The sequence below is a fragment of the Lithobates pipiens genome, unplaced genomic scaffold (assembly GCF_037356315.1).
Source record: "Lithobates pipiens isolate NorthernLeopardFrog02 unplaced genomic scaffold, aLitPip1_a1.2 Scaffold_8, whole genome shotgun sequence".
Taxonomy (NCBI): Eukaryota; Metazoa; Chordata; class Amphibia; order Anura; family Ranidae; genus Lithobates; species Lithobates pipiens.
In genome coordinates, this window is record NW_027507903.1 from 28323799 (window position 1) to 28340744 (window position 16946).

The 16946-nt window shown below is 42.4% G+C and overlaps 1 protein-coding gene across 1 annotated transcript in view; it reads left to right on the plus strand.

The window, feature by feature from the left end:
• Positions 1–16946, plus strand: part of FAM174B (family with sequence similarity 174 member B) — an 85236-nt gene that overhangs the window by 38875 nt on the left and 29415 nt on the right. The window contains exon 2 of the mRNA XM_077473831.1: positions 12925–13062. Coding sequence (XP_077329957.1) covers positions 12925–13062 — 138 coding nt within the window. The remainder of the gene's footprint in view (positions 1–12924; positions 13063–16946) is intronic.

Consider the following 16946-nt stretch of genomic DNA (forward strand, 5'->3'; position numbering starts at 1 on the left):
GAGACGTCCCCTCCCGCTGCTTCAGAAACAGTTCCAGGGGCTCATGAGTGATGGACTGCACACTGATCCAATGGCAGGACATTGAATCAGAGCGACCTGATCACAGGAGGCGGCCCGTGCAATTTAAATTCAGCTTCGAGACACTCGGAGATCGCTGCTCTGATCCGGACACATGCAGGCTGTATCAACAGGCACTGGTGAGGCTGCATGATGGGCACAGGCAGGCTGCTGCATCTGATGGACACAGGCACTGGTGAGGCTTCATGATGGGCACAGGCAGGCTACTGCATCTGATTCCTGCAAAACTGTTCCTTCCTTTTTTCAGCACATGGCTGTGTTTAGGTTCTTTTCCCTCCTTCTACTTCCTGCTTACATCACTTCTTGTGTCCTCAGCTTAATAAACCAGTCCAACAAGTTCATTAGCATACGAATAGGGGAAAACCTAGCCTTTTAAAAACAATGCAAGGCTTTCCATATGTTTATGGTATAAAAAAATCACTAAAATAACCTTAGCAGCATAGAGCCCCTAATATGCTGGAGCTGTGGGAGTTGTCTATGACCTCTGAATATCTGCTCCTCAGTGTTCAGACCGTTTTTAATGTAGCGTGCTTCAGCTTCACAGAAATCCCAGAACTGACTCATCACTCAATATCTAACCATATATCTTCAGGTGAATTCCGGTGGGAATTAAACATTGATTTGGAACAGCAGCATTCTCTGCAACCCATGTGATTTTTTTTTTTTTTGCCTACAAAGATAATATATGCTGGAGACAGTTGTGTGTTTTCTAATGAATGATGATGTGTTCATCCAGATCCTGTGTCTTGTCGGAGAAATGGCGCTTCATTCCAGCAACACACAAACCAGCCGAGTCAGACTTTCTACATAAAGGCAACAGGCCGACAGAGGCAGAATGCATTGGTTAAAGCCGAAGACACAAATAAGATTATATGCTTAGTGTTCTGGGCAGCTGGCGTGTGTAGGCTGTTTGCAGGAGGCAATTACATGGCACTGCTACAAATCAATTGAATTTTCAGGGTAGAGAGCTAACGAAATAAGAAATCCCCCCGCACACGATCACTGTACGGTCATCTGGGGGGCACATTGTGTGACCTCAAATCCCATTTACACCTTTTTCTCACCAGCATGTGCTATCCATATTGATGTGGCAACGCTCAATGACTCCGACCCTATTTTTAGCATTTCGGAACATTAGGCATTGATCAATGAGCAATCGTGATAAGCCAATGTTTATCCAAAATACACAGCTGCTGCTGCTGCCACTTACAGGTTTACTTTGTGTATTTTTAACAGCTATAAGAATTACTGTGTGACTGTTTTTTTGTGTGGCTCAAACAAGGTTTATACAACAAGTATTCCATATATACCTCCATTAACACCTTCCAGCCCGGGTCAATTCTGACATTCGTCTCCTACGTGTTGAAAATATAATTTTGTTTCCTAAATAACTACTTCCGATGCCTTGAAAAAGTATTCACACCCCTTGAAAATTTCCACAGAAATGTATCAAAATACATTTTGGCCTAAATTTATAACGAAAGCTTATTTATTTGCAAAATGTTAAAACGGAAACTAAGAAAAACGGCTGCATATATATATATATATATATATATATATATATATATATATATATATATATATATATATATATATATATATATATATATATATATATATTTCTATTTCTCCTCCTGGCATCCGTGCCACGGCCCAATGACGTCCTCAGCTCGGATGTGAATTTCCAGGGAGGCCGTCATATGATGGTAATTTTCTACCATAAAAAAATATTTTAACTTGAAACCAACAAACATCACAAAAAGGTTTAGTGTTTAAAGAGGAAGTAAACCCTGATGGGTTTACTTCCTCTTTCATTCCCTGCAAAGGTAAAGCATAATGGACTACTATGAATCCAAAGACATGCAGGTAGGTTAATTGGCTTCTGTCCAAAATTGGCCCTAGTATATGAATGGGGACCTTGGATTGTAGGCTCTTTGAGGGTAGGGACCAATGTGAATGTGAATGTGCAATGTACAGGGACAATTGTAGACACTCACTCAGGTTGAACTGGATGGATTGGTGTCTTTATTCAACCTTACTAACTATGAAACTATGAATCGCAGTGAAGTCACCGCTGTCCCCTGTAGTCCGGAGCATCCGTCTTCTCGTTGGGTCTCACAGCTCCGCCGCTGTCATTCGGCGAAGCCGCGATTACGTCACTCCCGCGCATGCGCATGGGAGCAACCACTCACGGCATATTGCCATTGACCGCGGTAAACTCAGTGCGCCTGCGCGCCGCTGTCTACGGCGCATGCGCCGTAGACATCGGTGCCTGTCTTTCAGCAAATATCTCCTAAACCGTGTAGGAGATATTTCTTGGACCTACAGGTAAGCCTTAATCTAGGCTTACCTGTAGGTCAAAGTTGGTTGTAAGGGTTTACAACCACTTTAAGTGGTTAAACTTTTTTCACTTACACAAAGACTATTCCATTGATAAACTGTTACAATGTTTATACTTAAGAATGTTGTGATTCTTGGCAGATTTCCCACATTTCTTTTGAAGGCTGTGGTTTCAGAAGAGCAAAGAGAATTCTTTGCATAGAAAGAATTGGGAAACACTTTAGTCAAGATCGTGATAACGATTCTTGATGATTAATCGTGCAGCTCTAATATATATATAGATATATACTATACGTGATTTAGCTCTTTCGGGTAGGGGGGATGCATGCGTGCAGCCGCCTGCTCACTTCCGCTGATCATAAACAGCAGGAGCACAATGGTGGGTACCATGGACTTCATGTCTGCCGATCCTCCAGCAGAGAGGCAGAGTGGTGGTTTGCCTATGTAAGCAAGTCAGATCGACGCTTTTAACCCCCCTATTTCGGGTTAAAAGGAACCTGCTAGCAGCTGAAAACCGCAGCTTAAACAGCGCTAACGAGAAAGCCGCGCTTTAGCACTAATGCGACTGTGACCCCAATGTGAATGGGGTCTTATTCTAAGCAAAAAAAAAAATGGCGATTCTCATTTTAGCTGGAGACGTGCAGCTCTAGCAGACATTAAAAAATATATTTTTTTCCAAAATTGTTGCTCTTTTTTTATATTTATAGCGCAAAAAAGGACTTTTTTTTATTTGAATACAGCGTCGCACAAACGCGCAATTGTCAGTTAAAGTAACGCAGTGCCGTATCACAAAAAATGGCCTGGTCATGAAGGGGGTTAAATTTTGCGAAGGTCGAGTGGTTAATACGGCTTGTTATTAGAAGACACAAAAGGCAGACTCCGCTTGTTCCGCACAGCGCCGTGATTTGCAGTGAAACACATAGAATGAAATTCCCTCTTCGCGATATAAAAAGTTGTGATGATCTTCATCTATTTCCTGTCCTTCCATCCCCAGCTGTGTGAATTGCTCTGTCACTTTCTATAAATCGTTTTTTTCGCCTAGAATATCATAGGGATATTTTTGAAGAAGTATATAAATGGAAGCGGAGTCTCTTCTGCAGTGCGAATCGGCAAAACATATTTATTCATTGAAATCCAAAAATAAGTTCAAGGCCAATACGGCACAAAAGGATCAGTCAGTAGGCTTCCTCTGTTTTTCTGCTCTTCCGATGTTTACACGACCACATGATGCTTTGCGGATTACCGTGAAACGCCGCACATGACTCGAAATTCAGCAAAAACACCCTCCAGTGAAAAGTACACAGCGGGGATGGCACTTGTGAAATGGCAAACTAGGATTCAACTCTTGCTGATGGGAATAGCTAATCGTAGGGGTGAACTATATATGTAAACTGAAACATGTTCAGGATGTAAAAATAAACTGGAACATATTATATAATTCTGCTCGAGGCGGAAGACATTAATCAAAGGAGTGCAGCAGAATATCTTGTCTGAAGTCAAAGATACATTGTTGAATGAAATGCGCTGCTACAGCCATTTCTACACTTAAAGCGGAGTTCCACCAACTATACAACTAGGTGTTAAACTGAAGACCCCCCCCCCCCGGTTTTTGAATGTATACTGTATTTATTGGCATATAACATGCACTTTTTCACCCTGAAAATCAGGTGCAAATGGCGTGTGTGTGTTATACACCAATACTTTTAGGTGTCTCGGAGGGGACAGGGAGGGGGCCGTCAGATTACATACGGTGGGAATCTCCTGTTTCCTCTGTAATAGGAAGTCCCGTCTTCTGGGCCACCATTGGACCACTGTTCTGTCTGTCATAGGAGATTTTCACTGTATGTAATCTGTCAGTGCTCATCCCGCCCCCCTCCCTTTCCCATCTAGCCTGCAGATGGGCACCGATCAGGCTGCACTGGTGGCAACGGTGAGGCTGCTGCACTGGTGGCAACGGTGAGGCTGCTGCACTGGTGGCAACGGTGAGGCTGCTGCACTGGTGGCAACGGTGAGGCTGCTGCACTGGTGGCAACGGTGAGGCTGCTGCACTGGTGGCAACGGTGAGGCTGCTGCACTGGTGGCAACGGTGAGGCTGCGGCACTGGTGGCAACGGTGAGGCTGCGGCACTGGTGGCAACGGTGAGGCTGCGGCACTGGTGGCAACGGTGAGGCTGCGGCACTGGTGGCAACGGTGAGGCTGCGGCACTGGTGGCAACGGCGAGGCTGCAGATGGGCATTGATCAGGCTGCATTGATGGCAACGGCGAGTCTGCAGATGGGCATTGATCAGGCTGCATTGATGGCAACGGCGAGTCTGCAGCAGATGGGCATTGATCAGGCTGTATTGATGGCAATGGTGAGACTGCAGATGGGTGCTGACCCTTATTTTGCTTCAAAGTTCCTTATTTAAAATAATGATTTTTTCCCTGAAACTCCCCTCTTAAAATCAATGTGCGTGTTATACACCGATAAATACGCAACGGAGATATGTGAACCAGCTCCATAGAGAACCGGTCAAAATCTTCTGCTATTGCGAACTGGATGCGGTGAACCCAGCCTTAAAGTGGTTCTAAAGGCAGAAGGTTTTTTAGCTTAAAGTGGAAGTCCAGCCTAACACTAAAATTGCTGCTTTTTTTAGCACCAGCTGGATCTAACACTAACCTATCTAGCCCTGTAAAGAAGAAATCGTTATACTTTTTTTTTTTTTTTTTTTTTTAAAGCCCCTCTGGTCCGGTCTCGAATGGCGGAACCTCTGCAGAGGACACAGCCGACAACGGCTGTGCATGAATGGGAAGTGGTGTAACCAATAGACTTAGGCTTCCATTGTCCAGCTGTGTACCTTGCACCTGCCTTCACAGCGAAGCTGCTGCTGACAGGCTGAGGCTGAGTGGTGATTGGCTGAGACAATGCGGTGGACACCATTGGCACCTGCTGCTGCCAATCAAAGTCAATGCGCCAATGAGGAGAGAGAGTAATACTTGATATTCCCATCGCACATGTTCCTGGTATAAGCTCTAAAGGTGCTGCAGCAACAACCATCTGGATACTGGTTCAAGTCAACGTAGATATTTGCCAGCACACCGAGGATCAGCACAAATTGGTGTCCAAATGGTTTAATTTATTGCATGATCATAACACAAGAAGGTGCAACGTTTCGGAGTTGAGCAGGACCCTTCGTCAGGCATGTGATGCCAAAAAATGGCCTGGTCATAAGGGGAGTAAAACCTTCCAGGGCTGAAGTGGTTAACATATAAAAGCGTTGGGTTTCCTAGAAAAGGTTGCTCATTTCCATATGTCATGCAGTAGGTACAATGATCATGTCTGTTTTGTTGGGCGGTTAGCAGAGGAAGAACACGAACGTCCTTTGAATCTGTCGGCAAATAGGCTTTCCGGTGTTCCTGATAAAAATCTTGGAAACTTGACATCCTCTGCCGTATTCTTGGTCTGCAGAGATGGATGGAGCTAATGAACAGATTGTCACGAACAGGACAATATTTAATCTGTTGCCCAAGGGAACATTTTTATATGGCTGATTTACACACGCTGTGTGACTACTTAATGCTGGTTTTAAGCGCATTTGATTTTTGCCTAAATGGTCTGGCGTTTTTATGACCTAATTTCCACAAGACGGAGATACCGAGCCCCCCGGTGCAGAGCGTTAACTACATCCTTCCTGTGTGCTGGGACTGATAAGCCTGCCCACAATCCTGGAGAATCCTGCAGATTTATTAGATCTGTCCCCAATTAGGTGAGCTTTTTCAAAAATAGAAAAAAAAATTCTGTTCCGGAAAACTTGATTATTAGAGAAACCTGAGAACTAGTACATTTTTAGAAATGTTTATGGCAAGAAAATCCTTACATGGTATGAATTTAGGACTCTCTACTTATAGACTTTAGAAAATTTTAACCACTTGACCTCCCGAAGATTTACCCCCCTTCGTGACCAGGCCATTTTTGCGATATGGCACAGCGTTACTTTAACAATTGCATGGTTGGACCTAAATAAAATGTTCTGTATAGGCCAACCCCGCATATAAGCCAAGGCACCTAATTTTACCACAAAAAACTGGGAAAACTCGAGTATAAGCCTAGGGTGAGAAATGCAGCAGCTTCTGGGTAAACATTGCCCATCTGCAGCCTCTCTGTGCCCATCTGCAGCCTCTTTGTGCCCATTTGCAAGCTCACTGTGCCCATTTGCAAGCTCACTGTGCCCATCTGCAGGCTCACTGTGCCCATCTGTGCCCATCTGCAGGCTCACTGTGCCCATCTGGACGAGGAGGAGGAGGCGGGGCTTTGTTACAATGGACGGCCACCGAGCAGACTGCATGACAGTGGGAGACATCTGCTCTTTTAGTTATCAAAGGTACAGCTGCAGATGGGCACAATGAGGCTGCACCCTCACACAAGACCCTCACTCTAGACCCTCACTCGAGTATAAGGCGAGGTTTTTTTTTTTTTTTTAAGCCTAAAAATGCTGAAAAACACAACTTATACTCGAGTATATTATAGAGGTTGACCGATAAATCGATATCGGCCGCTTTTTTGTGCAAAAATTGGCCGATTACATCCTTACTGATTTGCAACTGAATGCAGAGAGGGGAGCTGTCAGAATTCAGCGTGATGTCCGGGGTGGGCGGGACCTAGATATCAAACACCAGCCGATGGGATCTGAGAGGGCCACTACGTGTATGCGGCCCCGCCCACTTCCTTTAGCAGCCCAATCATTGGCTGGTGTTTGATAGCTGCAGGGTTCCGCCCACCCCAACATCACGCTGAATTCTGACAGCTGGTCTCTGCATTCAGTTACATGACTGAAACTGACAAATCTGCTCAGTGTGAAACCTGTCAGTGCCACCTGCCAGTGCAAAGCTGTGCCAACCAGTGCCACCTGCCAGTTCCAATCAGTGCCAGTCAGTGGCAATCGCCAGTGGCAACCAGTGCCACCTGCCAAAAAAGAGAAATCAGCTTAAAATATCGGCCGCAAAAATTGGCATCATATATCGGCCATCGGCCAGAGAAAATCGACCCGATTTTCTAAATATCGGCATCGGCCAGAGAAAAACCCATATCAGTCGACCTCTAGTATATCGGGTATGTCCTTCTCCCACCCCCCACCACAAATAGAACTTTCTTTTGGTGGAATTTGATCACCTCCGTGTTTGTTTGTTTTTTTTGTTTTTTTTTTTTGGGGGGGGGATTGTTGCGCTATAAACAATAAAAAGGCCGATTTTGATTAAAAAAATATTTTTTTTTTACTTGCTGCTATAAAACCGATCCATTAAAAAAAAAAAATGTAATTTAAATTTCTTCATAAATTTAGGCCAATATGTATTCTGCTACATATTTTTTTTTTGGGGGGGGGGGGAAATCCTAATATACGTATATTGATTGGTTTGCACAAAAGTTGTAGCTAGAGCTGCATGATTCTGTCCAAAATGAGGATTGTGATTTATTTAAATTTTTTTTGCTTAGAATGACATTTTTCTCATGATTATTGCTCCATAACATCTATCACATTATACAAAACAATTGGGATAACTTTACTGTTTAGGTTTTTTTTTATTTTTTATTTTTTTTTTTTATTCATTAAAGTGTATTTTTTCCAAAAATTGCATTTGAAAGACCACAACGCAAATACAGTGTGACATAAAATATTGCAAAAAACTGCCATTTTACTCTCTAGGATCTCTGCTAAAAAAAAATATGTGTGTGTATGTGTGTGTATCTATATATAATATAATATAATATATTTTTTTTTTTGCCTGCTGCAAGCTCCATGCCCGTGGGCCCCACGGACTCGATCGCCGTGAGGATACCCGCGATCGTGTCACAGAGCCCAAGAATGGGGAGATGCCGATGTAAACACAGCATCTCACCTTTCTGCCTAGTGACAGCACACTGATCGTCTGCTCTCGGTCATTGGGAGCAGCGATCAGTGTGATGTCACACACAGCCCATCCCCCCCAGACCAGTGATTCTCAACTAGGGTTCCTCCAGAGGTTGCTAGGGGTTCCTTCATCATTGGGCAATGTCTACCTCTCAGATAAGTCCCCACTGACACCATTAATCTTTTTAGCTATCTGTAAGGGGGTAATTCTTCCCACTGACCATCACACTAATGTATCATGAGTTGTAGAGTTCTCATTTTTAGCAGGGGTTCCTCGAGACCGGAGAACTATTTCAAGGGTTCCTCCGTGTTGAAAAGGTTGAGAAAGGCTGCGCCAGACAGTTAGAAACACTCCCCTAGGATACACTTAACCCCTCCCCGCCCCCTAGTGGTTAACCCCTTCACTGCCAGTGTCATTTTTACAGCGATCAATGCAATTTTATAGCACTGACCGCGGTATTAATGCCAGTGGTCCCAAAAATGGGTCAAAATTGTCCTATGTGTCCGCCATAATGTCGCAGTCATGATAAAAATCGCTGATCGCCGCAAAAAAAAAAAATTATTTAAAATGCCATAAAACTATGCCCTATTTTGTTGACGCTATAACTTTTGTGCAAACCAATCAATCGTTCATTGCGATTTTTTTTTTTTTTTTATTATTTTGTTGTTGTTGTTTTTTAACCAAAAATATGTAGAATACATATCGGCCTAAACTGAGGGAAAAAAAATGTTTTTTTTATATATTTTTGGGGGGATATTTATTATAGCAAAAAGTAAAAAATAATGCGTTTGTTTCAAAATTGTCGCTTTTTTTTTTGTTTATAGCGCAAAAAATAAAAACCGCAGAGGTGATCAAATACCACCAAACGAAAGCTCTATTTGTGGGAAAAAAAGGATGTCAATTTTGTTTTGGGAGCCACGTCGCACGACCGCGCAATTGTCAGTTAAAGCGACGCAGTACCGAATCTCAAAAAGTGCTCTGGTCAGGAAGGGGGTAAAATCTTCTGGGGCTGAAGTGGTTAATGTGTATATGAGGCATTTGCGTTGCCACTCTCTGTCCATATGTCCACAAGGGACCAATTAAAAGATTAAACACCGGAAAAGTCCATTGTTAGAGATTCTGGGACGCACCTTCATCCTGTTTTGGATTCCTGATGACACGGCCGGTGAAAATCTAATCATCACTATTTAGTGACTCTCATTTTCGTTATTTATTTGCCCCTGATTTTTACTGTTGCCTTGTCAGACCTTCTTTGATTTCACGTTTCCCTTTCCCGAAATTGTAATTTTTATTTGATAACTAATGAATAAATTGCCTTTAAGTTTAAGACAATGGGACATTCTTGTCATTTCTTCTTAAAGACTTCACTGTCTGCATTTTCTAAATGAGGAATTTTTTTTATTTTTTTTTCAGGAAGGGGCTGGATGTTTTCCTAAAATGGAACAATCTGTCTAAATTAGGTTTTTGCAGACTCGTAAAAAACATTTTTGTATACAAGATTTTTTTTTATTATTATTATAATACACCATTTATTTGCCAGCTTTATAAATGTACTAAAATGGGAATTCATATTTTCACATCCAATTGCAGATGATGTTAAAATGCTAAAGTCCCATCATACAATTTTTTCATTCGATTTATCTTATTTGGTTTTCAAAATGATTTTCCAGTAAAGGTATATATAGAACAATTCCAAAAAGATCACTGAGAATGAAACAGTTGTATGCATTAATAGGGCCATTTAATAAGGAATGGCATCAGGGTTGCCAACCGCCAGTAGATTTTCTTACAGTTTGTAAAAATCAGTGATTTTTTTTTTTTTTACAACTGCCAGTAAATATTGGGGGTTGATAATTTCACGCTGTGTCGACTTTTTAAGTGTACATTAGGGCTGCCAGTAACGATTATTTTCATAATCGATTAGTTGGCCGATTATTGTTTCGATTAATCAGTTAATATTCTTAAAAAAAAAAAAAAAGTGGGTCAAATTGACGTTCATTTTCAACCACAGTGACGGGAACATTTGGAAATAGAAAACTTCTTGGTCAAAGGAATTTTCAGACAGTGTATGTGGTTTTTGTTCCGAAATAAAGTGAAAATTTCGAACAAAATTCTTTCATTCAGCGAACGTACGAAGATTTTTCGTCTGAATATTCTCACCTGAAAATTGATCTGTGAGGCCAGAATAAGGCTCGGTACACACCTGTGCAGTTTTTGCTTTTGATCTGTTTCTGCAGTGCTTTTTGCTGTCCTTTTTTGATTTTTGCACACGTGATTTTACTGCAATTTGCATTTTTTGCATTTATTTTTTGGGCAGATTAAAAAACACAAATTTCTGCAAAAATGCATCACATTCTTTTCTGCAGCTTCTCCATTGAAGTATATTGAACCAAAAAAAGCACCGCTTTGCGTTAAAGTCCCTGACCCTTTCCAAATATGCAGCGGCTGAAAAAAAAAAGCACAGATATGAACGTGTCCCATAGAAAACTGTGTAAATGAACTGTAGTGCGTTTCTGCAAAAAGCATCATTAAACATATAGATGTGAACCAGGCTTAAGAGGTTTAGTAACATAATGGGGTTAAAAAGACTAAAATGAGCCCTTTATAGTACAAAAAAGCAAATAATCACTACTGGAAGGGGTTCTTTTTTTCCCCATAGAACTGTGAGAGTAATATTTACAGTAGTGATTATATTTTTGTACTATAAAGGGCTAATTTTTTTTTAACCCCATTATGTTACTGGCCGATTAATCGATTATGAAAATAGTAATTGATTAGCTTCATAATCGATTAGTTGTTTCAGCCCTAGTGTAAATCAAGCAAATTACTTTGTTATAGTTATTGTCAGTGTTTCCATATCATGTTTATACTGTTTAAATATTCACTGTATTAGTTTTCAATAGGAGTTCTGTCATTTCTCAGGCTGCTAGTAAATAATGTGCTCCGCCAGTAAATTTTCCATGTTTTGTCAGTAAAAAAATGCTGCGGGAGGTTGGCAACCCTGGTTTTGCATGCGTTGACATCGACGTTAATCAGATGGGTGAAAAAGCAGTAGGCTTCTACAGTTACAGGTAGTTGTTCAATTGTCTTGTCTGTATAGTTGCACCAATACCAAAATTTTATCGGCAAGTACCGATACCTTTGGTCAAGTACTCACTGATCCCAAGTACCGATACTTTGCGGTACAGTTTGCATCAATACAACAAAAATTGGCACAAATCACACTGCAAAGAATTGCATGTGATATGAACAGGAATGCGGTGCGATTTCTGTCCAAATCACATGTGATTTCTCCCACTGCTCGTGTGTGTGTGTGTGTGTGTGTGTGTGTGTGTGTTTAGAAAGGGAAACATGCCAACTAGTGGGCAGTTTATTAAAAATATTAGAACTCACAGTACATATCTGGCCAAATGCAAAATTTGCTTAGGTGTCCCGCCGATGATGGCAAATCACGGCCTCTGGAGGTGGTCACAGGGCTGGAGAAGATGAAGAGGCAGTCTACCCACAAGCTGGCAACACTTCTGCCCTATACCCACAGGGTCCCAGGACTTTGTGGGTATAGGGCGAAAGTGATGTCAGCTTGGGGGAAGACCACCTCTACAACTGCTCCAGCCCTGTGAGCACCTCCAGCGACCGTGATTTGCCATCATCCGGGGGGTCGGACACCTAAGCAGGTTTTGCATTTGGCCAGATATGTAGTGTGAGTTGTAATATTTTTAATAAATACCTTTTCTATGCACATGCACAAGAGCAGTAGGGGCATGCGATTCGGACAGGAAACACAACATTGCTTTTCAAATTGCATGCAATTCTTTTCAGTTCAGTTTGCGGCCATTCATAATGTATTGATGCAAATCACACCGCAAAGTATCAGTTTTGGTATCAGGAGCATTTGCAGGAGTGCTGATACTTGTGCAAATGCTTGGCATCGGCGCACTTGCCTGGGTGTAGAAAAAAAAAAGGGATTCTGTGTAGGCGAGTATAACAAGCGGTCAACTAGAGTGAGGTACCTGGGGCTGTTGGATCGTGGCACCCTCTGAGAAGGGCAGCAAGCTGATTCAACCAATTAGCGAGTTAAAGAGGAAGTTCACATTTTCTCATCAGCAGTATATAGCAGTCTTGGACTTCTATCAGTGTCTGGTTAAAGCTTGTAGGAGGAGTTTTCATTTCCCCCTGATTTTTCCTGTGAGGCTGCATGATCCCTGACTTTCCGTCTGGACAGTGCTGATTGGCCCTGTGCTGATCATATGCACCCTCCCAATAAAAAATAAAAAAAAAACTCTAGCAATACATGCCAAACTGAGCATGTGCAGAGTGCCTCCAAGGCTCTGTTCCATCAGCAGATGGATTGGGGACAGTTGTGGGTTTAGTAACACGTTTAAGTATTTATCCTAGTTGGATGCACTTGGCAAAGTGGGGAAATTTATCAAAAGACAATTGTCTACCATAGACTTGTAATTTCAGCTGTTTACTATAATACAAAAGCTAAACAATTAGTTGAGTATGTATTTGTTTACGTCTTTACTTGTTTACCAGTTCATAATAAATCCGTTTATATCCATTTTATATCATATGCTTTTGTATTGGCACTGTCTGAGCTTTTTACTTATTTCTTCCCAGGTCTGGTAAAAGGATACGGAAAACTCGGAAATATGACATCATAACAACACCCGCTGAGCGCGTGGAAATGGCCCCTCTAAACGAGGACAATTTTGAAGATGAAGACTCAACAGTATTTGATGTGAAGTACAGATATAGGTAAAGTAAATAATTTGTATATAATTTCCTACTGTATAAAACTTAAGTGCAGTTGAAATTAAAAACAGAAAAAATCTGCACAAGGAACATAAAGAGGAGTTCCCGTCTCCTATGAAAAAAATAAGTCACCAGCTACAAAAACATTGCTGCTGACTTTTAAAAAGCAGCCACTCGCCTATTACACGATCCAGCGGTGTTCTCACCCCAGCCGGTTTCGCCCGCTGTCTTCAGTCCCCGGAGCCAGCATCTTCACTATGGGCACCTGGCTGTGATAGTTTGTGGCTTCACAGGTGCCCACTGTGCATGTGGAAGGTGAGCAGTAGGTATCTGTCAAAATCGGGTATCTGCCCCCCCCCCCCCCCCGCTTCTCAAAAGTGGCAATTGTTCAAGAGGAGTGGGGAACGGAATTGTAAAGCGGGACTTCCCCTTTTGGGTGGAGCTCCGCTTAACTTACAGTCAGTAGGATGTGTCCCTTGTGCTCAGGGGGGATTTGATTTAAATCATAATAAGCAACTGTCATCTCTGTCCCACAGTGGCTCCCCCTCTGACCCGCTGTTGACTCACCGACAGTCCCATTCACTTTAATGGGACAGCTGATGATGCGGCGGTGACGCAACAAGGTGAGGGACGTGGCAGCAGCAGGTGAGTGGATGCCCACTAATAGGCACTGCCATGATGGATCTGAAATTACAGGTGCTCTTTAACCACTTCCCGCCTGATCAATAGCAAATTGACATCCGGGAAGGGGGTCAGTTATCCTGACTGGGCGTCATATGCCGTCCTTCAGGATTCATATGGGGGTACGCATTGCAGCGATCTCACCGATTCCGGTAAAGAACCTCTGGTGGAGGCTCTTTACCATGTGATCAGCCATGTCCAATCACGGTTGATCACGATGTAAACAGGAAAAGCCGTTGATCGGCTTTTTCCCACTTGTCTGACAAACGTGAGTAGAGGAGAACTGATCGGCGGCTATCCTGACGGGGGGGGGGGAGTCTGTGCTGATTGTTTATCAGCGCAGACCCCCCTCGGATGCCCACACTAGACCACCAAGGAAGCCCCCTGGACCACCAGAGAAGTGGGCAACATGTGGATGGCCTGGTATGTAACCCATGGCCATCCACATGTACAAATGAATGTCCAATCTGTGCCAGTCAGTGCCCACAAATGGGCACTGACTGGCACCATGATGAAACAAATTAAATCAGCAATGCCACCTATCAGTGCCACCCATACATAGCCATCAGTGTCACCTATGAGTGCCCATCAGTGCCACCTCATCAGTACCACCTCATCAGTACCACCTCATCAGTACCACCTCATCAGTACCACCTCATTGGTGCCACCTCATCAGTACCGCCTTATCAGTGCCCGTCAGTGCAGCCATATCAGTGCATGTCATTGAAGAAGAAAACATACTTATTTACAAAAAAAATTTACAGAAACAAAGAATTTTCTTTTATTTGTTGCACAAAAAATAAAAATCGCAGAGATGATCAAATACCACCAAAAGAAAGCTCTATTTGTGGGAACAAAATGATAAAAAAAATTTTTGGGTGCAGTGTTGTATGACCGTGCAATTGTCATTAAAATTGCTACAGTGCTGAAAGCTGAAAATTGGCTTGGGCGGGAAGGTGTTAAGTGCCTGGTATTGAAGTGGTTAAACATAAGCGCTTATTCTTGCTGGTAATTAAAATCCTTAATATTTGCAAACAAAATGAAGGTTTCCTATTTAGAATAATAAGCTGTCAGGTTAGTAAAACAGAGATATCGGAACCGATTCAATCATACAGTTTGTAGTGTACATAGATTTGCAAAACAATGGGATAAAGGACTATTCCTGAACTTTGTTTTATCTCATGGTTACTGTGATTATTGTGTGAATGCATCAATGCCGTGCATGTTGTTATCTCAGCTTGCAGAGCTTGGATTCATTGCAGGGTGGATAAAAATCTGTGATTTTTATTTTCAATCACATTTGTTTTGATTTTTCTCAAATTTATTTTAATAAAATGCTTTTGGAGTAAAAATATATCTAAAGATAGTTTTCTACTTTAAATACATTAATAATTTTGGTTATTTAGCATAAAGTGGAGCTTAGTTATGTAGCATGAGGCTGTATATTCAGCAATATTGACATTTTTGGTAAACTCATAAATGAATCCAAGCTTTACAAGCTCCTCAATATTGAATTCCTCAATACATGCAGTGTCAGATTCCTCATTGTTAAAGTTTTGCTGAGAAAACAGAAAGGACCTAAAATGAGACCTGTCACACACAACAATATATTGATTGAGGCCAGGCATCCAAAGCTGTCTGCCAGTGCTTTAACACCTTCGTCCATTAATTCTAGGTCCCCTTCAAGGATAAAACAAACGCAAGGGGGCGCCTCCATCTCTGTGTAGCAATTTTATTTATTTTTTTCCAAGTGGATTTTTATTTGGGAGTAGAGATAAAAACATTTACAGCAATCATGGATAGTGGTGATGCAATGAATAAGAAACAAGAACAAAAAAAAAGGAAAAAAAAACAGAAAATACAAATTGTAAAGCAACAGTATTCCGTTACATAGAATATATAATCACTTCAGCGTGAGTTATTACATGTGGAGAAATATGGTCCTGATACAAACTTTTAGACCTTTTCCTGCTCGCTATTTGGCATTGCCTTGGGGGAGTATCTAGCGCACCAACGGTAGAAGCCTGCTAATGCCGGTATTGTATAGAGGGTAGTGGAAAAGTGGATGATTGTGGTGTGAGATCATCTGGAGGTAAGTTTGGACAATGGTTGGGGGGGCAATAGCTATGTCTTAATAGCTACTCTGGCTTCTAAATCGGGAGATTGGGATATGTGTGAAGTGATTTTGTGGATAAGTGGGTATGTAACAGGGGTACCTGAGGGGAATGTGGGGGGTAAGGGAGAAGGAGATTGGGAGTGGACAGGGAAGGGAGGGATGGGGAGGTTATGGGGAAGGGAAGAAACACGGGGGCTAGGGGGGACCCATCTCTGGATTCCCCTCTTAGTTTTAGGCTGAGTGTGGGGGCTCCTGCTTGGCGTCATGTGTGTCATAAGGGGTGGCAATCGTGACCGAGGCAATTACGCCAGGTATGGGCATGGGGTATAGCGGCTGTGCATGCGAAGTGTTGTGAGCAGGGCTTGTGCCCGTTCCGGTTATCCATTTACGTGGGTGGACCATGTATGTTTAAGAATTCAGTCGTTGTCTGGTAATGTATCCAGCAGGCCCATTTTGAGCTGAATTTTGTCAGGGTGTCTTGTGCAGTGTGTGTAGCAATTTATTAAAAAAAAAATAAAAGACAATAAAAATGCACTCACTAGTTAAAAGTGGATCACGGCTTGATATAAACCCATATAGACCTCCATAGGATCACAGTGAGGCTGCAGAGCTCAACAGGCAAGTGGCTGGCTGGAGCAGAGTTCTTGGAGGAAGTACAACTGTCAGGCTTCAGGCTGGAATATAGGCAGCAGCGGCTCGTGGATGTTGTAAGATGACCGCGGTGGAGGGGGAGCGTGGCTACATACTTCAGGGCAATAGGACCCACCCTTTATCAAGCCAGCCTGAAACCTGACCGCTGTACTTCCACAAAGAACTTGGCTTTAGCCCGTTGCTTGCCTGCCGAACTCTTATGGTGCATGGTGATTGTATGAAGGTCTAGATGGGTTTATATCAAGCTTGCCTGATGAGGTCTCATGGTGGTCCTATGAAGGTCTATATGGGTTTATATCAAGCTTGCCTGATGAGGTCTCATGGTGGTCCTATGAAGGTCTATATGGGTTTGTATCAAGCCGTTATTCACTTCTAACTAGTGAGTGCATTTTTATTGTCTTTTTTATTCTTTTTTTTTTTTATAAATTACTGCACCTAG